The sequence below is a fragment of the Pantherophis guttatus genome, chromosome 4 (assembly GCF_059756535.1).
Source record: "Pantherophis guttatus breed Tessera chromosome 4, ASM5975653v1, whole genome shotgun sequence".
NCBI classification, from domain to species: domain Eukaryota; kingdom Metazoa; phylum Chordata; class Lepidosauria; order Squamata; family Colubridae; genus Pantherophis; species Pantherophis guttatus.
Window position 1 is genome coordinate 40,097,417 of NC_142066.1, and position 22,953 is coordinate 40,120,369.

The window sequence follows — 22,953 nt, forward strand, 5'->3', positions numbered from 1 at the left end:
TTCCTTCATGCAATACATATTTATTGAATTCATTGCCGGAAGACGTGATAATGGTCATTAACAAGATGTATTTCCAAGGGAATAAAATAAATGGATGCTAATTTTTCTGTAGGTACTTTAATTAAGATGGTTCTACAAAACAAGCATTTTCAGAAACTGTGTGACACCGAATGTCATTGGGGTAGACAAGTTTAGGACAAGAGGTCTCCAGTTGTAAGCTTCTGAAAAACGTCTAAATGGCTTCAGTATGAGACAGAGTGTCAAAAGAACACCTGAAATTTCTACTCAAATATTTGCTTTAGAAACTGGAGGGTTCATGAGATATGTTTTCCATAAATCATTCTCAAGGTGCCACTTTGTGATAATCAGAAATGGATATTCTCAATTACTTATGAAACTCACTTCACTACCCAATTAGGATTTTTCTCTTTGCAAAACAAGTCCCACCCTGTAACCCTTTTATTTTTTTCTCTGTAAATTATATAAATAGGACAGCAATTGCCATATCAAAAGCCTTGGACTTCTGAAAGAGATCCCAAGGTAAGTTGCCTCCATTATTAATATAATTAGTAGAAGTTTAGTATTTCATTCAGCTTACCTAACATGACTTGTGGATAGATGTTGTCTAAAAGACAGGCAGATAAACATCCTGGTGACATTTTACTTACACTTTTCAGCTTAAAATCAATGCCTCTATTTTTGCTCAGTAGCCATGTCTTTGTAGTTTATTATTTATAGTAGAGTGACAAGGTGATTTCTCTAAAAGCCATTTTCTTGGGGGTAAAAATTGAGCTACATCTTGTATATGATGGTCTCAAAAGCAGTCTGAAATGCTTCCTGTGCCCAGGAAGGCAAACTTCCACTCATTTTTTTTCTGCTAGAGATCAAAATAGCATTTTTTAAAGTTGCGTTGGCCCTAGCAGCCACATCTAGTACATTTTCTGGGCTTCATCTCATTGTAGACAACCTCTCCACTCTAATTGGCAGCAAGGCTTGTAATGGAAATACTCCCTTTCCCCAAGCACTGCAGAAGGGGAAAAATTGAACAAATATAAATGTCTCTCCTCCGCATTATACAATTCAGTTTAATTATTTAATCATAGTAAGTTACCAGTTTGGTCTAATCATTTAGTCTATGATTGTACAGTATAACACCCCAAAACAACTAGACACAAGAACAGTTTTTTCCCAAATGCCATCACTCTGCTTAATAACTAATTAAGGGTTGAGCTGAGGATTTTGTGCAATTCCTGCATGATAAAGTTACTCAGATTTGGGAAGGCTTGGACTCCGACTGGGTGAGTCCAGGGGAGGAGACGAGGGTAGGTCTTGAGAATATTATCTGGGAGGAGTTTGATCCTGTGGCTCCCAAGGATGTGGACAGGGTTCTGGGTAGGATTAGTGCCGCCACATGTTTATTGGACCCGTGTCCCTCCTGGTTGGTACTGGCCTCCCGGGAGGTTACACGAGGCTGGCTCCAGGGGATTATAAGTGCTTCTCTGAGTGAGGGTGCCTTTCCTGCTGCCTTGAAAGAGGCGGTGGTGAGGCCCCTCCTCAAGAAGCCTTCTCTGGACCCAGCTGAACTAGCCAACTACCGTCCGGTCTCCAACCTTCGTTTTGTGGCGAAGGTTGTTGAGAGTGTCGTGGCACGACAACTGCCCAGGCACCTGGATGAAGCTATCTATCTGGACCCGTACCAGTCGGGCTTCAGGCAGGGGTACAGCACAGAAACGGCATTGGTCGTGTTGGTGGATGATCTCTGGAGGCCTCGGGACAGGGGTTGCTCCTCTGTCCTGGTCCTGTTAGATCTCTCAGCGGCTTTTGATACCATGATATCATGCTGCAGCGGTTGAGGGGGTTAGGAATGGGGGCACCGTTTTGCGGTGGTTCTCCTCCTTCCTCTCCAACTGCTCACAGTTCGTGTTGACAGGGGGGCAGAGGTCGACTTCAAGGCGCCTTGCATGGGGAGTGCCACAGGGGTCGGTCCTCTCGCCCCTTCTGTTCAACATTTATGTGAAGCCGTTGGGTGAGATCATCCGTGGTTTTGGGGTGAGAGTCCATCTGTACGCTGATGATACTCAGCTGTACATCTCCACCCCAGACCACCCAACGATGCCCTTGATGTGATGTCTCGCTGCCTGGAGGCCGTGTGGGTCTGGATGGGGAGAAATAGGCTCAGACTCAACCCCTCCAAGACTGAGTGGCTGTGGTTCCCGGCGCCACGATATAGTCAGCTGGTGCCATCGCTGACTATTGGGGGTGAGTCTTTACCCCCCACAGAGAGGGCCCACAATCTGGGCGTCCTCCTGGACGCATGGCTGTCTTTAGAAGAACATATGACAGCCGTGGCCAGGGGAGCTTTTTATCAGGTTCGCCTGATCCGCAAGTTGCAGTCCTTTCTGGACCGCGACGCCTTGCACACAATCACTCACGCCCTTGTCACCTCCCGACTGGACTACTGCAATGCTCTCTACATGGGGCTCCCCTTGAAAAGCACCCGGAGGCTCCAACTGGTCCAGAATGCGGCCGCGCGGGTGGTTATGGGCGCAACTCGTTGTGCCCACATGACACCCCTCCTGCGCGAGCTGCACTGGCTCCCAGTGGTCTTCCGGGTGCAATTCAAGGTGTTGGTTACCACCTTTAAAGCGCTCCATGGCATTGGACCTGGATACCTTCGAGACCGTCTTCTGCCACCAGTAGCCTCCCACCGGCCAGTTTGCTCCCACAGAGAGGGTCTCCTCAGGGTGCCATCGGCCAAATTATGTCGGCTGGTGACACCCAGGGGGAAGGCCTTCTCTGTGGGAGCCCCCGCCCTTTGGAATGAACTGCCCCCAGAAATTCGTAAAATCTCTGATCTCCGTGTATTTCGCTGTGCCCTCAAAACCATGTTGTTCCGCCAAGCTGGGCTATCAATGTAAAGATTTTAATTGGTTTTAAATGGGATTTTAAATTTGGGGTTTTATATATTGGGCCTATTATTTAATAATTTTAATTATTTTTAAATTTTGTCTGTCTTTGTGTTTTTAATTAGGCTGTACACCGCTCTGAGTCCTTCGGGAGAAGGGTGGTATAGAAATAAAATTAATAAATAAATAAATAATAATAAATAAATAAATAAATAAATAATTCCCACAACACTGTCAAATAATTTACTAAGACTGTATTACTATTCTTTTCCTTACTAGTATCTATATTTTCCCACTTATTACTATAACCATGTTGCTTGTATCTTTCAATTATATTGTTTGTATTTGTTTCCTAGTATGATTTGATAATTTATTAGTAACCTTGACTATCACTAAGTGTTGTATCTTTTAATTCTTGATGGATGTATTTTATTCTCCTTATGTACACTGAGAGCATATAGACCTAAGACAAATTCCTTGTGTGTCAATCACACTTGGCTAATAAAGAATTCTATCTATTCTATCTATCTATCTAAATTGAATTGGTGACTTATTTAATGGGGAATTGTTGTCTTCAAAACTAGCCTATGAAATGTGCATTGAATCATTTTGGTTTGATGTTCAAAGCCTGGCACTTTTTCCTTTCATTTCTTACTACTCAAATTGACCACGTTTTTCTAGCTCCAGTCATACTTACCTATAGCTAAATATTTTTAAAGTGCCTGTATAAAAGTATATTCTTCGTTCTTTAATACGTAAGACATGTGTTTAAAATATAAGAGCACTAATAGGGACAGAGGGGAAGGGAATTAATAAAATGACAGTTTATTGGCAATGTTTCCAAAATCTGAAATGATCCTCTGATTTGTGTTTCAGATGCATCTACTGTTCTGCACTCTCTTCCTTTCACTGATCATAGATGGGCCCCTGGCCAATGAAGTCAACAGTAATCTTGAACTCCAAAAGAGAACAGTGAAGAAAAATCCTCCACAGTTGATCCCAGGTATATAAAATGAGCTTCATCCATGGAGAAATTCCTTTTGTCTACAGTCTTTTTTATCTTGAGCTCCTTGTTTAAAAAAGTGCATTAAGTTGATCTCATTGAAATCCTTTCTACAGTTACCCAATGAAATTACACTGTGGACAGAAGCAAGGCATACTATTGGTGGTCGTAACTTACATTCCAAGATGTCTGAAATATTGCAACTAATTTTTTAAAGTTAACTTGCCCAAAATATCTTATGAGATCAGCAAATCATCAAATTCTGGGTTAGCATCATGCTAGTTGAGGAATTCTGGTAGTTGAAATCCATATATCAGTACCAGGAGTAGAGCATTTCTGCAGGTCTCACAGTATTTCGTATAAAGAATCTCAAATGTTGAAATCTTCAAGACTGATTGGCTAACCATTGTATGTTGGCAAGTCTCTGTTAAGAGAGAAAGAGAAAGTATAAGTAAAGTGAAGACAGTGACTGCCAATTCCTCAACTAGGGTGTGGATTATATATTTTATGAATTGGAGTTCAAATGTGGGACAGGCAGAACAACAAATACAAACCAAAACAGGATACAAGCAATAGATTTCCCAAGTGTATGTATATATAAGGATTATATACAGGGATGAAATGCTCCCAGTTCGGACCGGATCACCCGATCCGGTAGCGATGGAGGCAGGTGGTTCGGAGAACCGGTAGCAAAAATCCCTGCCCCCCCCCATGTCCAGCTGAGCCGTGCGATTATCAGAGGCTTTTTTTCTTTTAAATGCCTCTGAAGATCCAAGCTGAGTTGCCTGATCAGCAGAGGCTTTTTTTCTTTTAAGAGCCTCTGATGATCCAAGCTGAGTTGCCTGATCAGCAGAGGCATTTAAAAGAAAAACAGCCTCTGCCGATCAGGCAACTCAGCTGGGATTGCCAGAGCCTTTTGAAAGCATTTGCCAAAGAGGTTGTAGAAAAAATGGTTTTAAAAGTAAAAAAAAAAAAAAAAGGCCACGCCCACCCAGTCACATTACCCCCCACCAAGCCACGCCCACGGAACTGGTAGTAACAAATTTTAGATTTCACCACTGATTATATTCTAGCCCAGAGTATTACTTTCATCCATTAAAATTAACAGAAACCTAAAAAAATAATCTCCAATATTGCACTAGATCAATATTTTCAATATTTTTTCTTTGAAGAATTTTCCCACTTATAAAATTATGGAGGACCCAGAAAGACCTTAGATATCAACTGAAAATGGTTTTCATAGGGGGAAAAAAACCCCTATGTTAAAACCTGGTTTAACAAATAAAATGATGAGGAGAGTCGCATTGTTATTTTTACAAATGATTTTTCAGTTTTGATTTCATGAACCTGTGAGAAAGTCTTGGCCATCGTAGTTTAGGAATGCATTAATACCTATATATAAACAAATGATTTAGTAAATGGATTGGAACTATGTTAGAATCCTATAGTACCCAAAGGTGTTTTCTTTCAAAAGGCAACTGGACTTTCTTGTCTTTTGAAAGAAAGCATCTCTGTGACAAACATGACCTGGGCGACTGAAAATCTCCATAGACATACAGTCATAGATGTTACTCACATGGCTGAGAAAGATCTCCAGAAAATATGCTTAAATTTCTTCATTAAAATTAACTGACATATTTTTCTCTTTTCAGATGAACCCAACAGTGCTCAAGACCAGAATGATGACATCCAACATTCTAGTAGAAATGTTAGCGTTTTCTACGAAACTACTATGAGTTGGACTTTATTCCCAGGATCTCTACCCACTGGAGCTGTGTCTTACTGGAATAGCTATGCTGGCAGATGGGAATATCCTTGCATTGAACAGTGCTGCGCTGCTGGCTACTACAGTCCAAGCCAGGGTCCTTACTGCTATTACCCATACGGAAACAAAGAATATTCCACTTCTGAGTTCTGGATTTTGGTGAATGGACATGACTTTGAAACCCTAAGCTGGAGAGGGGGTTCATGGGGTAAAGTCCCACCCAACTCCATCAACACCTGTGCAGGTATAAATTTATATGTTGGTAAAAATAAGTATGGATTAGGGAAGGTAGATACTAAAAATCAAGCTTTCTTCCTTGGTTGGAATGGTAAGGAGTACTGGTATAAACACTATGATGTCCTGACCATTAATAAGGACTATCGCTCACAGAGCATCTCCAGTGTCAGGTACTTTCTAGACCAGGGATCATTCACTGAATCAGGCATATCCATAGTCTCTAGCAAAGTTACCAACCATGATTGTAGGCCAGTGAAGAAGTCAACCACCTTATCAGGAACAGTGACCTCTGAACATAGCTGGGATGTGGGCCTTTCCTTCTCTCAGGGCATAGGCTTTACAATGACAGCAGGGATACCTGAAGTCTTCGGAATATCATGGGGCATTTCATCAGAGAAGACATTTAACTGGACTAAAGGTTACACACGGAGTGAATCAATCACTTACTCTGACACAGTTGAAGTTGAAGTCCCACCCAACCACCACTGTGAACTGGAAATGGGTGGCATGAAAATGAGAGCGAGTATTCCCTTCAATGCTACTGCTACTCGTTACTATCATAGTGGAGCAACCCGAATTGCCCCCATCCAAGGTACCAGTCAAAATGCAATTGTGGCTCAAGTACGAACAGTGATCAAGAGGTGTGAACCTATCCCAGATGCACTTCCATGTAGTACAGAAATCCCAGAAGTGATCTTCTAGCCAGGTTAATGATTGTGTACTCACATATGCTCAGCCTAGTTCATGAATTAATCTAATTCATGGATTCTCTCACTACACTGAATTTATCAAATGAATGGGCTTGTTCAAGATATTAGCCATTTAAAAAAAAAATTAAAATCAAGAGTAGCATTTTATATGAATGCAGCCGCTAAGTTTTTGTTACTATGGCTGACATTCTGAATAAACTATACTAGAGAAAGGCTAATACTGGAATTAATGACCATAAAAGTTCCACTACAAAATGAAGCTGTTCTCTTTTTGTGTTCAGTGTGCATTTTCTACTCTTTATCTTGTCCTTCTCTTCCAATGGTTGATCTAATGTTGAACTTTCTTTTCATATCTAGTGAAATACTGCTACTGTACAAAAGTAACATTAAAAACATTCAAAAATGGTTTAAAGGTCTGAAGTGTGGCTTCTTAACGGCAGCTTTCAACTCTACAATTGGATTACACAAAAATGGTAGGCTGAGCTAGACAGAAGTCAGTTTGTGACTCGGTTTTAGAGGATCCTATTCAATGCCTCAGCATGTTGTACAAACCAGGACATCAATTTAAACCACAATTATGGTTTATAGTCTTTGAGTATAACTTTGGCCTGCATTCTTTATTGGGGTAGTGGTAATTGGGTAGAAAGGGAATGCTTTCTATGCCGTCTTGTATTCTTAAATGTACAGAGTTTAAATCTAATACATAAATACATTTTTTGGTGGATTTATATGGCTACCCATTTCAAGTATGTGAAAAGAGTAGCCCCGTAGCGAGATAAGCAGCAAATAGATTTAATAAATAAATAAAATGACTCTAAGCAGCTAATAATACTAAAAATTTGAAATCTCAGCTGGAAAACTTCAAATCATAGGTGGCTCAATGGCTAAGATGCTGAGCTTGTCGATCAGAAAGGTCGGCAGTTCGGTAGTTCGAATCCCTAGTATAGGTCTCCTGTGTGAGCAGGGGGTTAGACTAGATGACCTCCAAGGTCCCTTCCAACTATGTTACTGTTACCTTTAACATAGACTTGCAAAAGGCTTCATTGTAGTGTTTGGTTAACTTGAACTTGAGGCACGTTGTGAGATTCTCATCACTAATTCTATAATTGCTACTGCAACTGGAATTAATACCCTTATGCTGATATACTGAACATATTTGTATTCTTTGTACTTTGAATATATTTGTATCCCCCCCAACTCCATTCCTAATATTTTTTTAAGAAGACAATAATTCCACACACACACCCCATGTCACCAGAAGTTAAGCTTTTCTGAATACTTGACTAAATACTGTATTTTTTAGAATCATTTACAATGTTACATTTTTGTTTCCTGACCACCAGAGGTCAGTATAGACCCATATTTTAAAAAATCACAATCTCTTTATGAAAGCTGAATTTCGGTCTCTGGCCAGGAGTCAAGGAGAAAATGAAAACATGGCGCTTTTACGTAACACCCGCACTCCTGGACAATTACCGTTGTGCACTGATGTTGATCATATAAATTCACACTGTCCTGCTCTACTTGTCTTTTCTCTCTCATTTCCTAAACTCTTTTTTTGTGTATGTCCAAAGGTAAGCTAATATTCTTCCAAACAATAGATAATGTCAGATCGGAAAACATTCCAAAAATATGTTTCCTAAAGCTTTTCTTTTCTCTTTGCTTTTCTTGTTTTTATTGTTGTTGGTGCCATTTGGATGCCGTCAAATATTTATATTTTCCCTTCCGCCTTAAGACAAAATTGTGCACAACTTTGGATTGGATTGAATTGAATACAGGTAGTCCTCAATTTACGACCACAATTGAGCCTCAAATTCTTGTTGTTAAGAGACATTTGTCTCTTACTAACTCTTAAGTTAGTAACCCGGTTGTTAAATGAACCTAGCTTCCCCATTAACTTTGCTTGTGAGAAGGTCGCAAGAGTGGATCATGTGACCTTGGGACACAGCATCGGTCATAAATATGAACCAGCTGCCAAGCATTCTGAATTTTGATGACATGATCACGGGGATGCTGCAAAGGTTGTAACTGTGAAAAACGGTCATAAATTACATTTTTCAGTGCTATTGTAACCTTGAACCATCATTAAATGAACTGTTGTAAATTGAGGACTACCTGTATTAGCAATCTTTGCAGCACACACCCCTTTAACTATACAGCATTTCATGGAATCATAGTTTTCTGCGAATGTACCTGGGAATTACTGAATTCAATCAGTCTTAATACTCAGTAGGCACGGAGAAGATCTTGCGGTGCTGCCAGATCCGCCCATGTAATTTGTCTATTAACCAATTTTAAAAATCCTTACATACCCAAAGACATCATGGCTAAGCTATGAACACAAAGCTGCTTATCTCTCCTGTGAGGCACCCTTTGCTCCTATAGGGTAGATCCAATGAAGGCTCTGGCCACAAGCCACCTGTACTGCAAGGCCAGGGAAAGAAGGTGGGGCTGAAGGCCACTGGGCGGCCTTGGGCTCATCACAGTCTCCCAGCCCCACCTGCCCCAAAGGTTGTTGTGGAGGGAGGGGGAGAAGAGACTGCTCTGTCTGCCACCTTGAGCTCCTGAAGGAAAATGGGCTATACAACTAATAAAACCACAGAACAAACCTATGAACTATTTTTTCTCCTTGAACCAAAGGTGAAATACTCCCGGTTTGGACCGGATCGCCCGATCTGGTAGCAATGGAGGCGGGTGGTTCAGAGAACCAGTAGCAAAAATCCCTGCCCCCCCCATGCCCAGTTGAGCCGCGTGATCATAAGAGGCTTTTTAAAATTATTTTTTAAAGCATTTTTTCTACAACCTCTTCGGCAGAAAAAATGCTTTTAAAAGTAAAAGAAAAAAGTCTCTGATGATCGCGTGGCTCAGCTGGGATCGTCAGAGGCTTTTAAAAGCATTTTTTCTACAACCTCTTCGGCCAAAGAGGTCGTAGAAAAAATGCTTTTAAAAGCCTCTAACGATCCAGCTGAGTTGCCTGATTGGCAGAGGCTTGTAAAAGAAAAAAAGCCTGTGACGATCAGGCAACTCAGCTGGGATCGTCAGAGGCTTTTAAAAGCATTTTTTTACAACCTCTTCGCTGAAAATTTGTAGTAACAAATTTTAGATTTCACCACTGCCTTGAACTTAAAGAAACTTCCAAATAACTATAATAACAATCGTTCTGGACTCTTTTGGTCAACCCTGCTATCCCAAATACAGGTAGTATTGCATCGACTTACAACAGTTTGTTTAGTGACCATTCAAAATTACAATGGCACTGAAAAATGTGACCGTTTTTCAGAATTATGACCTTTGCAGCATTCCCATGATCATGTCATCAAAATTCAGAATGCTTGGCAACTGGTTCATATTTATGACTGACGCTGTATCCCAAGGTCACAGCATGTGATCACCTTTTTGTGACCTTCTGACAAGTAAAGTCAATGGGAAAGCCAGATTCACAACAACCAGGTTACTAAGTGTGGTGATTCACTTAACAACGCTGGCAAGAAAAGTTGTAAAACAGGGCAAAATTCATTTAACAAATGTCTTGCTTAACAACAGAAATTTTGGGCTCAATTGTGGTGGTAAGTTAAGGATTACTTGTACAATTTCTTATGCACAGTAGAAAAGTCTGGTGACATCTATCCATCTCAGGTTACCAGGGCATCATCATTGTGTGCCAAAATTCCCAACTTTATACCAACATGAAATTCTCCTTCACATTCTCTTCCCCCTCCCCCCCTTCTCTCTTTTCATGATCTTAGCAACACTCAGACAGAAGCAACCAAACTTTCATCTGAGGCAAGTTAAAAGTTTATGGAAAATCTCACTAGCACATTCTCCCTGAGGCAGTCCCTGGTTTTGGTGTCTAATCTAAGTTCCTTGCTTTCAGTGCTATGTATTAAAAACCAGCGATTTCTTTCTCAAAGTATCCGAGCATGTACAGAGTGGTACTATTCACTATGGAGTAGTTCCAGCCCGCCAGTCTCTGTGTACAGCTGGCATGATAGTGGGATAGAATGGTACCCCACTTCCTCCTTAGGTAAATGTATGATTCCAGCCACTCTTAAATTCTCCATCCCGACTTCACCAGATGAAATAAGAAACAACATGGGCCATGGACATTGCCCCACACATATTCCCCAGTACAATGTGTCCACATATCATAACTGAAACTTAGTCACTAACTGAACCCAACCCATCGGCTAACATAAGCTTCCTTTGGGATAATGCCTGGAGAGCCTGACATTCCTTCATACTGCTTCAGCCGTACTGATTATTCTGAACTTGTACAAAAAAACTGAAATTCCAAGCAGGCATCTGCTGATCACCTTCTCTAAGTGCAGGCTCGTTTCCTTCTTGCAGGGACTGGTCTCCTTGGATCTGATCTGAGGCCATTTCCAGGCCAGAGACACCATCCATCGCCTCCCCCCCCTCTTCTTCCCACTTAGCAGATCCATCCTCACGTGGGAGAGATGGTGCCTCTCCCAACTAAGCTCTGCAAATTAAACCAGGCAGTGCAGGCTGTTGAAGCATATCTCCCATACCCAAGATCCACCCACCCAGCCTATCTGTCTACCCCTCCCGCATGACTGGTGGGCAGGGCTGCCTCCAGCCAGAATGCTCCTCGCTCCCCTTGATCAGGGCAGATTCAAGCACACAGTCCAGGAGCTGCAACATGTCACAAGGTCCCAGCCAGCAAGGAGTCCCTGCAAAAGGACAAGGCACTCCAGATGCTCCCCCAGAGGAGCCCCCCTGTGCTGAACTGAAAGCCAACTTTGAAAAATGGTGAGTGGGGCATGGAAGATACCAGCAGTGAGGTATGTGTAGATTTTTTTTTTTGATTTGGGGAAGTGCTGGTGAAGGAAAACGAGGTGATTTGGAGAAAGAGACAGGTGCTACAAGAAAAAGGGTTAGTGGGTAACTGAAGCCAATTATGGGATGTCCTGATTTCCACTGCCAAACGCTTGTTTTGACCACTTCGCCATATTTCTGAGGTGAGCCACAGTGTCATTCAAGGCAGTCATTTAATATGTGGGCTTTCATGCAAGGAAATGGCTAGGATGCCCAGCGCAGAGGTGGGGTGGGGGAGAGGAGAGGAGAGGAGAGAATATGAAGGAATCCAAGCAATTTCTTGAATATAAGGCAGAGAGATTAGTCTGGATGCCCAACAGCAACATCGGACAAACCTAGCAGGAGTCCCAGGGATGGTTTGTGATCATTGGTATCTGGAACCTTCAGAAAATGTCATATGAAAGTCTTCGTTATTATAAGCCAAACTAAGAACATAAACTAGGTCACTGACTATTGGCACCCATTGATCATGATAAACAGGCTTGGCCTCCCAGACAGCCCCAGGACTTTGACCCCAAGTCAGAACTGCTATACACAACTCTTTACCTGACTTTTTTTTTTTTTTTTTCTGGAGCGCTGCAATCAGTGACACCAAACTCTGTCAAAGGCTTCCCCCCCCCCCGCTCCCATTTTCAAGCAGCTTTAGCAATGCTCTCTCTTAATGCATGCCTCTTTTAACATCCATTCTCCTGCTCTTCCTTTGATTAAGAATTAACCTGAAAAAGCACTTTCAGGAATTCAGCTTCTTTGCTCAGAAACAATCACATTGCAAAACTGCATCTCTTTAGTGAAAGTATTAGAATCAAGCCATTGGTCAACTTGGGAATTATTGGGAGAAGAAAATGCAAGGCCTTTGCTTACCTTTGCTAGTAAGATAAATCCACTCACTTCACCTCATAAACCCACTGTTTAGCTTTCAAAGGAAAAATTGATGCAAGAACGGCTACTAAACAGTTTGGAAATACCAGCAGTTGGAGTGAGCAGATGTTAGCCTGATAAACATTCTGGATGGCAGATAACTGGAAGCTCCACCTAAGAACAGAATACATGATTTTTTTAAAAAAAAAATCATAATTATCAACTGTGGTTGAACCTCTCGTTTTCATGGGAATTTTCTTTAAAGAGTAAAACTGGTAAAACAACTATTTTTGCCAGCAACCCACTTTTAATCTGAATTCACTGAATTAAAGGAGATATTAAATAAATATATTGGTTTGTGTTACGTAAAAGGGAGCACTGGATATAAATGATAAATTACTGAACTGATCTCAAAATACTCTCTTCTGAATCAGTGTAATGTTCACATCCTCTATATACGGTCACTTGTTTTATGAGATGGATGGTGGTGTAAGTTTTAAAAATAAATAAATAAATAAACTTGTGACCAGTCTTCTTTAAAGCACAATCATTATATCTAACAATTTATTAACAGGATAAGATCTCACCCCAGAAAGCTTATAGTCAAGACAAGAGAAGCCATAAAGATAAAAGGAGGAAAATCCATCTTGCACTGATTAGATTCAGACTCCATTCCATCTGCATTTTAGGCAAAAAACAAAACAAAACACACAGATGAATAAAATAAGCAAATGCAGTCACACACAATATGCGATTTTTATGATCAAGATAGGCCAGTGCGCATTAAGGACTCTTTCCTTCTTGTTTGCTAAGTGACCTGGATAAATTTGTATAGCACATTTCATTCTCAGCACAACATCCTGCTCTATTTTTTTTAAACTTCAGGAACAATTTCTCCTCTTCATACATTCCCACTTTCTCTGAGCCCCACTTTTCCTTTTGGTGACATCACAATGGTTTCATAATCTCCTATTTATTTTCATCTACCAAACTAATCCTAGCATTCCTAGGAAGAGGATTTGGTGCTGGAACTACCAGACATAAGGTCTTTATCATTTCCTTTTTATTTTTTCCTATGATAGGCATAAAAATAGAAAGATCCTAATCTGGGAAAGCCAGATACCCAGTGAAAAATAATAGGGACAATGCCAAGGGTCATTTTACATAGAAACACCATTGAAGCAAAGATTATAAATAAGCAGACTTCTTTAAAAAAGCATATTTTGGATTTCAAATATGAAATCCTATATACTCTATAAAGGCCTATATATTCAATCCTATATACTCAAACGACTCTTATAATTGAAGCCTGCAGTATGTCATCTGAGTTTCTTTCTCCCCCAAAGAAAAAATGCAAGCCATTGTTCTGATGATACAAATAGCCATTGTCATTCAGCAACTATTATTTATTTAATGTATTTCCAAGCCACCTTAATCAACCCTGTTTAACATACAACGTAGTATGGTAGTACACACAACTAAAACCGTAATATAATATAATAAAATAAAAGATAGCAGCACAAACCAGGGTTCAAATAACTGCTGTATTAAAATAGTTTTAATCTGCCTTCTAAATACAGAGAAAGAGGGAATTATTCTCACTTCTGAGAGTAAAAAATGGGGGCCACCACTGAAAAAGCCTGTTATCTGATTCTTACCCCATGGAGCTTGTAAACCAGAGGGCCCTGGACAGACCTTCTCTAGGGATTTGAATCAGCAAAGCAGCAAAAACTGTTGCCTCATATAACTCAGTGCAGTGTCATGAAGGGCTTTAGAAGTGATGATTTGCACATTGTCGGATTATTTGACCAGGGATAAAATGGGACATGTTATTATTTTGGGTGGCTCTTTTGGGATTTATTGATATTGTAATTGAAAAATATGGCATACTAAATTTGATTATATTTTAAGTTATCATTTTTTCCACTTATAGTTATTTTATGATCTTTGCTTTGATAGTACTTGTGTTTTTTATTCAAAGTAAAGAAATTTAATGAACATTTGTCTATAAAGGAGAAGTCATTTCTCCTTGTTATATTTTAGTCTATTGTTTCTATTAGGGTAATGGAATTAGTTTATATTTGTGAATTTGTTTATAGTTTATCATTAAGATTTAGAATGTTTGAACAGGATATGTTGCATTTAGAGTGGCTCTTTTGAAGAGAATTAATGAATTAATATTTGAATACTGGGGGTTTTCACATGTAAAGAGGAATGGTTTCTCTGTTACAATAAATTGGGTTTTTTATTTTGTTTATATTAAGATATTGGGACTATTTAATGCTTTTTAAATGGGATTGTGTTATAGCTAAGAATTAAGATGTGGGATGTTGATTTTATGTTAATTAAGCTAAACATTTTAGAGTTCTGTCTTGCTGATAAACAGATTAGTGAAAAGGTTACTTAATTTGATTTGCCTATTGTTAAGAGATGGGTTTTGGGATGAAGAAGACATGGAGGGATACAGAATCTACACTTGTCATAAACATTGTAGGAAGTTGCTTTCGGGGTGTTGCTTTCTTGCACCCTTTTCATATATTTTTTAGCATGTACTTTATTTTTGCTCTTTTAAAAACTTTTAATGAAATTATTTTTTAAAAAAACCAAACAAATAAGCAATGACTAGCACTCCGAGCTGGCCCCAAAAACCAGCCAGCAACAAATTCAGCAATTTCAAGTTAAGTGTAATTATATTCCAGTGCAACCATCCCATTGTGGATTGGGCCATCACATTTTGAAACATCTATAATGGCAACAATGCTCTGTCTTCTTCATTCTAACAGTCACTCTGTGAGAAGAGATTTCTGCTCTCTTATCTTACAATCTCAGACCTAAGATAGCACCAATCACAAGTCCTCCTTGGGAGGTCTCCCTCACTGCCACAAGCTCTGGAGCATGGAAGACAAGAAGGAGGAGTGCCCTGGCTGTTGCAGTGTTTCCTGTTCCACCTTCTTGTTTAAGGCAGTTACATCATGCTACTGCAGCCAACACCTGACACACACACACACACTAATCAGTACCTTCTGTAATTACTCAAATTGAGACCTTGGGACAAAATTGAGCTAACGCCAAATATCTTCATCATCGGTTCTACTTGAGATGAGTCATAAAGAACTTCATCCTGGGTTCCCTATTACATCTGAATTTCACCCAGGGTTACTTTGCAATTAATCCATTTTTTCTTGTCTTCAGCCAGAGATTAATGATCATGGCAGCTGCAAAATAAGTCTTCAGCAGCCATCTTCTTTTTCTCTGTATTTTTGCCTCTGCTATGCTTTATGGGGCATGGATTTTAATTTTTTAAGGTTATAAATATGAAAAACCTAAGAAGGGCTGAGCTGCTATCCAAAACATCCACTCCCTATGAGATTGGATGACTGGATAAGTAACTTTTCCACGGTTCACACCATGTGTGTTGCTAAGAATGTTGTGCAAGCATATTCTACATGTCAGCTCCAGTAGGTAGGCCAGATCAGGAAATGAACTCCACAGGAAAACTAAAATTACTTTTACTGAGATTGGCTAAAATAGCAGAATCTTGCAAATTTGATTGTGCTGTACCAATTGTTCCTTATTATAATCCACTAAAATCAGGGAAGTATCCTCATGAGCCATTTCCAAATATTATGTCTAGACATCATGATCATCATCATCATCATCATCATCATCATCATCATCATCATCTGTATGCTGTCCAGCTCTAAACAATTCTGGGTATTAAAAATGTTTCAGCCTTTTTTACTTAGGCAATGGTTTCTGTTTATTTCTGTCAGTTCATCCTTTTAACTCTCTACCCTCTTCCTTACCTCCAACTCCCTAAATTCATATCCTTCAGAGATGCTGGGAGGGAAAAATTCTACCCAGCATCCCAGCTTTTCTGGAGAGCATCAAATTTAGGACAAGCTTAGGAAAAACTTTTTTTTTTCTCAACTGAGCACGTTAAATTCTCTTAGCTTAAATTCTCTAAGATTGAGGGGAGACCTGATATCAGCATGCAAGTACATAAAAGCACGCTGGCTGAGAAATTCTGGAAGTTGAAATCTACACATCTTAAAAGTTGCCAAAGTCAAGAAACACTGAACTAGAGGACACTTGTGGTCAATGGCTCAATTCTATGACGGCTGCATATTTTGTTTGTTAATATTTACAATTTACATTACATTTATAGCTGTTCCAATAGATCAATCCTTGGACAAGAAAGACTGAGATGTAAATCCCTGTAAATGAATCAAATCAATGAATTAAGTATTGTGTTGGCTGTGCAACATGTCCCAACAAGCAATGTGACTGTTCTGATTTGCATCGCAGGAATAATGAAGGTCAACAGGAACACTCTGAGACCTTCCATCTGCTAGGTCTGAAAGAAGCAGAGAAGGGAACATTAATTTTTGCTAATGAAGCTACAGACAATTTAAATCAGCAGCAGATAATCAATTACATAATTGAGGGAGCTAAGGACGCTGGGCTAATGAAAGGTCACAACAAGGAATATGAGCTGCAGGGCCCAAGGTAAGCCTAGTAGTAGAATGTTGCTTAGAGAAAATGAGGACTCTGCTCTTAGGACCTTTTTTAAGATCTTCAGAAGCAGAAGCAGAGTAGACACAATATTCATTTGATACACAAAAGTACAACAGACACTTTCTTCTCACTACTTCCTATGCCTGGGTATTTCTTTTCTGGATGATGATGATGATAATGATGATGACTCATAATCAGAGCATGTAGGAAATTGCAAAATATTGATATCTCTCCAATAGAAAAGAATACATGTAGCTCAGGATTGAGCTGTGAAGTCCTTGGTGCTCTCTGAGCTTGGTTTGCTTGCAGATGTTTCACAACCCAAGTGGGTAACATCATCAGAATAAGTGAGTATGGAGAGTGCTCCCTGTGTATATATAGTAAATTACCCTACCAGTTTGTAAACAAGGAGCAAACCCCATTCTTACTCGCACTGATGATGTTACCCTGTTGGGTAATGAAACCACTGCAAGCAAACTAAGCTCTATTGAGAGAGGGGGGAGGGAGGGAGAGATTAAATGGTTTGCTATACTATCTTGAATAAAAAGTAAGAATCTATTAGGGTTTTTTTTTTTTTTTAAATGGTGAATCATCCTGTGAGTGAAGTTATGTCAGGTCAAGTCTGGAGTAATTGATCACTCATTCTCCTTCCCCAGAAGTTGTGGATTTTTCAAAAGACAATCTCTTAAAATGATTTAGATACAGGAGAGGTAATTTCTGGCCCTGCAGATGTTGAACTCTATCAGCCTTCACCATTGATGGCAATTCAATCAATCATTTGAACTTTGGAGTCTCAATTTAATAATATCTGCAGGACCATAGGCTTGTGCACTACATATCATCTTGGCAATACAGTACTGTACTCTAAAAACATTAATTATTCAAAAACAATCTGGAAATCATGGAATCTCTGGACACATAAAATGCATAGTCTGTGTCCAACAAGAAATGAGACTAGGAAAATAATGCTGATTTCTAAACTATTTTACTTACTCTAATTTATGTGTATTGATCTGCCGGCCACATTTCATTACATGCTTGAAGAAACCTACGTGTTTGGTCTTCAAATTATGTATTAACGGGGGTGGGGGGGAGGAAATAATACCCAGAGGTCTATGGAGATTCTCAGTCATCCAGGTCACGGTTGTCCCAAAAGTGCTTTTTCTTATCTGGTAAGTCCAGCTGCCTCTTGAGAAAGTCCAGTTGGCTCTTGAAAAAGCACCTTTGGGAACACCCAGAGGGCTCTTTCAGCTCTGTAGCTGAGAATGAAAGAATATTTGCACCATCTGCATAAAGCAAGGAAAGGCATCACCAGGCAGTAGAAGCTAAGATCAGAAACTTCATGTTTCATAAGTTTATATGGACATTAAATGAAAGAGGCCTAATATACAATCACGGTTTACCCCTTTGTTTGAAAAAACTGGGCATGTTAAATTGTTCTGAAGAATACAGAAAATCCGCATGTTTTTTGAATGGCTTCCCTAAAGAGTTTGTGTGTTTTCCCTCTCAAATTGTAGGAAACCACACTGCATCTTTGGACAAGATCCTTATTTTTGCAAAGATTAGCCAAGGGTACAAAGTAGTCTGGACAGCAGCATAAAGGAAAGAGGAACGGGGTGCAATTTGCAACATCTTCCTATAGGAAATACAGAGGTTAACATGGATGTTTGAACATGATTTCAGCTCAGCTTGTTTGCAGCACAGCTCTGATAGGTCGGCTTGTCACAAGGCTTCCAAGGAAGTGATGGGAAGTGACAGGCAGAGGAAGCCAGCAACTCCTCCTTCTATATGGCCCCTGCACAGCCAGTCTAATCCATTGCCATCAGCGTATTCCTGACCCACATTTGGGCTCTCCTGCTGCGTTGCCCTGGTAACTGGCCCAATTTAAAGCAACAAGCATGCGCTGAAAGTTTGTGAGAACCCTCTGTGGGCTGTTTTACGGTTGAACTGAAGCTTCCTGTCCGACTAATTTGGTATGCTAGCATCGTTGCTGTACATTGCACAGAGCATCTGCTTTTAGAAATGGGAATCCCCATTCATTATGATTTTTGGAGTGAGGGGGAGAAATATGGGGTGAAAATCTTTCAGTCTAAATCTTTTCTTCTTCCTTCTTTTTCTTCTTCTTGCATTTTGGCATTTGCCAAATTCAGGCTTTTCCTGTAGTGTTTTCAAGGCAGGACCTTGTGATTCTGCTGCAAAGACTGACTGAAGGACTGCCATCAACCTTCAAAGTATTTGTTCTCCCTAGGTTTATAAAAAGCATGAGGCAATTTCCCCTATCTTAGACTCTCTCCAGAAATGCAGACTACAACCTTGGGAGCTCAACATTAGTCACACTAATGGGAGAAATCTGGAGAAAGTCACCATGTAACAAATAACCAAGTTGAGAAAGACTTCCCCAGGAGAAACCAGACATTGGATCCAGCTGGCACATATCATGGCCATCTTCTTCATTTACTGAGACTTGCAACAGGGGAAATGGGAGGCATAAAATTACTTCCTGAACTGATAACTTTGCAGAAAGGGAGCAAGAAAACAGAATGCACAGCCATCTAACAATAGTTGCAACAATCAGTTTGGAATAATGGTTAAGACGCTGGCTGAGGAACTGGGAGACTGTAAGTTCTAGGCCTCCCTTAAACATGAAAACTGGCTGGGTAACGTGAGTCAATCTCAGCTCAACCTACTTCATAGGGTTGTTGTTACAGGGAAAATAAGAGACAGGAATACGTTCACCACCTTAAATTGTGTATCAGAAAAAGAGAGATAAAAACTTATTATTATATACACAACCATGTGAAATCACAGCTGCCACTTCTTTAAGTGGTGTCATATTTCATTCATAATGAGTTCTTTCCAGGAACCTGGGATATTGTAACATATCAGCATAGGAAGTATGGATCAAGAGAGTAGCCTTTTGTAATTGAAGATAGAAATGTTGTCAATGCCTAGATTTTCTAAATGAAGTGCCCTCCGTGTTTTTTGAAATGGCACTGATAACCACTGAGACCATCACAGCCTGTATATACCATAATCTTTCCATTTGATTTTCAGATCTTAATACTTTGTGATCTTCTCCAAATCTTTGTCATTATTATTATTATTATTACAGTCCTCAGCAGTAACTACTTCCCTGCCAGAGCCTCCTATATAAAATTCATGTCAATCTGAGCCATAAATATTTCAATCTGGCTAGCCATATTTCAAAGTTCTTGAATTATCCTGAACATTGTTTGCAGGGTGTTATTTAAAATAAGCACAATTTTAAACAAGTAGAAAATATGAAAGGGGACTGTCCTAAATATTTCCTTGTTACCATAGGGTGACATCTCAAGTCACCTTATTAACCGAAAACATTTCAGATTGGCAATCAGAAACGAGCTACACACACAAATTTAGGATTCAAAGCTTTTCTAATGGGCACATCTGGAATTTGGAAAGAATGCATGTTTGTTTGCTTGTTTATTTGAAATGGTATATCGTCTCTCTTTGAACAGGGGGTTGTACAAGAAGACCTCCAAAGTCCCTTCCAACAGTTATTGTTATTTATTAATGCTTAAATTTCTAGAGTGCCCAAGTCCAGTGACTTTGGGGCAGAGGGCTGTTCAGGAATTAAAAATATATGACAATAAAATAAGGACAAAGGAACAAAAAGATGACAAAACACACACATTACCTAAAAGGGGTTGTTAGGGCCTGGATGAGGAAAAACCAGCTCAGAGACAACCCATGCAAGACAGAATGGCTACTTATTCAGAACGCTTCTAATTCTGGGGCTGTATGCTTGGCTCTCCACAGGATGGTGTTTCTCCATGGAAACCATGCTTGAAATTTGAGGGTTTCATGGCTCTTGCAGGAAAAGCAGGTGAAAGCATAGCCAGGAAGATCTTTGCTCAATTTGACTGGTGCATCATTGTGGCCTTATCTTAAAAAGTGAAAAGATGTTCACACACACCTTTGTCATCTCTTGTATGGATTAGTCTAATTTGCTTTTCCTGAAGTGCCTTTGAAATCTACCTAGAAAATTCAACTGCCATAAAGTACAGCATCCAGGGTGACTATGGGATGTCCTTGTTACAAGGATGATACAACCAATTTCATTGTATACATGATGAACAATGACAATAAAGGCTACACTATGATCTTGTAGCAGCTTCATTATAAGAACAGCATTAGTTACCATTTTGTTTTCAAATGCAAGTCAAAGCACTAGCTAGAAAGTCCTATATGGCTCCGAACTTTCTCAGACAAATTCTGCCTATCTAAATTTGAGAAAACAGGGAGTGCCTGTGGCAGGTCCCCAGAAAGAATAGCCAGGGAAGGCTCAGAAACAGGCATTTCTGCATTTCTTCTCCTCCTCTGAATAGCCTGCAGGTCAAGGATAATGTCTTCCTCACAGCTGTCAGTAGCTTGCAAAGACAGCTATTCTGAAAGTTATTGGTGGTCAACAGTTGACTGACCAGATTGTCACCAGAGTCTGATATATGGGGTTGAGAGAATAACTGGCCAAGTCACCCAACCAACTTTCATGCCTAAAGCGGGACTAAGACTCAGAGTCTTCCACTTTTCTACACATTATTCAGATGTGTAGAATAATATATTGCGCTGTCATTCCAGATTTTTATTTTTCTGCATTCTATTGTTTGCATATTTATTTGTTTGTTTATACACTTATATGTCTGCCCAATTCACACAAGGTGACTCTAGATGACTTTACATCATTAAAATCTTGAAACTGTCTTTTCTGTGACATATAGTCTTTTTAAGATTGAAGCTGCTTTATATACTATATAAATAAAAATAAGAAGTTTAATCCCAGCCAAAGACACCTTAGTTAACCCTATTGCCTGGGTTCAAGAGATTCATACTAAATGTTTAGTCTTACCATGTTGTGTGAATACAGTGCTAATTGGGGGGGGGCAATTATATTGTCAATTGGAAATATACATTGGACAAGTGATCCCATTCTCATAACCTGGGCGTCTTCCTGGTATTTAACTATTATCCCAATTTATATAGAAGTTCTGAATAATAGTTCTGTGGTATAAAACAATTTAATATTCAAGCTGAGTAGATTATCTTGTGTAAGCTGGGCTCAATCAGAATGGGATCAACTACTATATGAATTATTAAATGTTGTTTATGCCTGAAATCCAGCCAAAAGTGATTTATTCAACAAACCAAGACTAACAACCCATGGGCCCAGCCCATGTGAACATCATTGGTTTCTGCTCGTTTCTCTTCAGCCATTTGCCCACTTCCCCCTACACAACAGACACCATAAATTACATATTTTGTTTTGAAGGGACATGTGGGAAATGGCAGTCCAACACCTGCAGGACGTTGGGAGCAAGACATCTGAACTATCTCCACATTGTTTAAAAATGGCTGTGAATGGAATAACAGTCTAGATTCCAACTGCCACTCTGGGGCTTTTTATTTGAGATGCATCCAACCATAGCTAAGTTAGGAAAATGGCAGGCACGAGGAATGCAAAGCCCAGGGAGAAGCAGAGAAATAGCAGGGCTCAGCTGGACTGGAATCAAGCCTGAGGCACTTTTGCAGAGCCAGAAAGGAAGAATGTAGCCAGTCCCAAAAGCAACAAGAGTTTTGCTGCACAATATAGTACGTGGCTCAATGCTTCCATCACCACAAATAACCTCGCGTGCAGACAGAAGATGACTATTTGCTATGGCCTACCCACCCTTCTTTTTTTGTTTACAGAATATAGAAGCTCCTTTACTCTGGTAATTTAAACCAGGCTAAGAAGCTGATATTGGGAAAATATTTAGAAAACAGAAGTTTGCAATATAATGAAGATTCAAGTCCAAAATATTTTAAAACCACAAAATTGCCTAATCCTTTTTCAGGTTAATTTTTTTTTCTTTCCTTTTCTTTTTCCCCCCTGATTCCACTATCCCCCTCCCCCAAATCCAGGTAATATAGGATTTATTTTTCAACATTTCACATGCTATATAATTAGTGTTTTTCTCACAATTACACTTTTAGATAACATATAGTTTATACATATCACATATGAATAATTTTAAAACTCTTTTATCTTTAATCAAACCATTTTTAAAACTTATTTTAAAAATACATTTTAAAAATTAGGTTGCC

The 22,953-nt window shown here is 39.7% G+C and overlaps 1 protein-coding gene and 2 long non-coding RNA genes across 3 annotated transcripts in view; 2 read left to right on the plus strand and 1 right to left on the minus strand.

Moving 5' to 3' along the window:
• On the minus strand, positions 1–13,040 carry LOC148114053 (uncharacterized). Its single transcript, XR_015733727.1, has 4 exons — positions 12,903–13,040; positions 12,319–12,489; positions 3,604–4,333; positions 1–1,024 (listed from the first exon to the last, which is right to left on the minus strand). It is a non-coding gene; the product is annotated as an uncharacterized LOC148114053 (long non-coding RNA).
• LOC117668958 (natterin-3-like) lies at positions 3,826–6,707 on the plus strand. Its single transcript, XM_060693606.2, has 2 exons — positions 3,826–3,909; positions 5,562–6,707. The coding sequence occupies exon 2, from the start codon at positions 5,642–5,644 to the stop codon at positions 6,611–6,613; it is 972 nt and encodes a 323-aa protein (XP_060549589.2). The 5' UTR covers positions 3,826–3,909; positions 5,562–5,641; the 3' UTR covers positions 6,614–6,707.
• LOC148114054 (uncharacterized) overlaps positions 11,252–22,953 on the plus strand; it is a 13,795-nt gene continuing 2,093 nt past the window's right edge. Inside the window, exon 1 of the long non-coding RNA XR_015733726.1 lies at positions 11,252–11,391. This is a non-coding gene — a long non-coding RNA (uncharacterized LOC148114054). The remainder of the gene's footprint in view (positions 11,392–22,953) is intronic.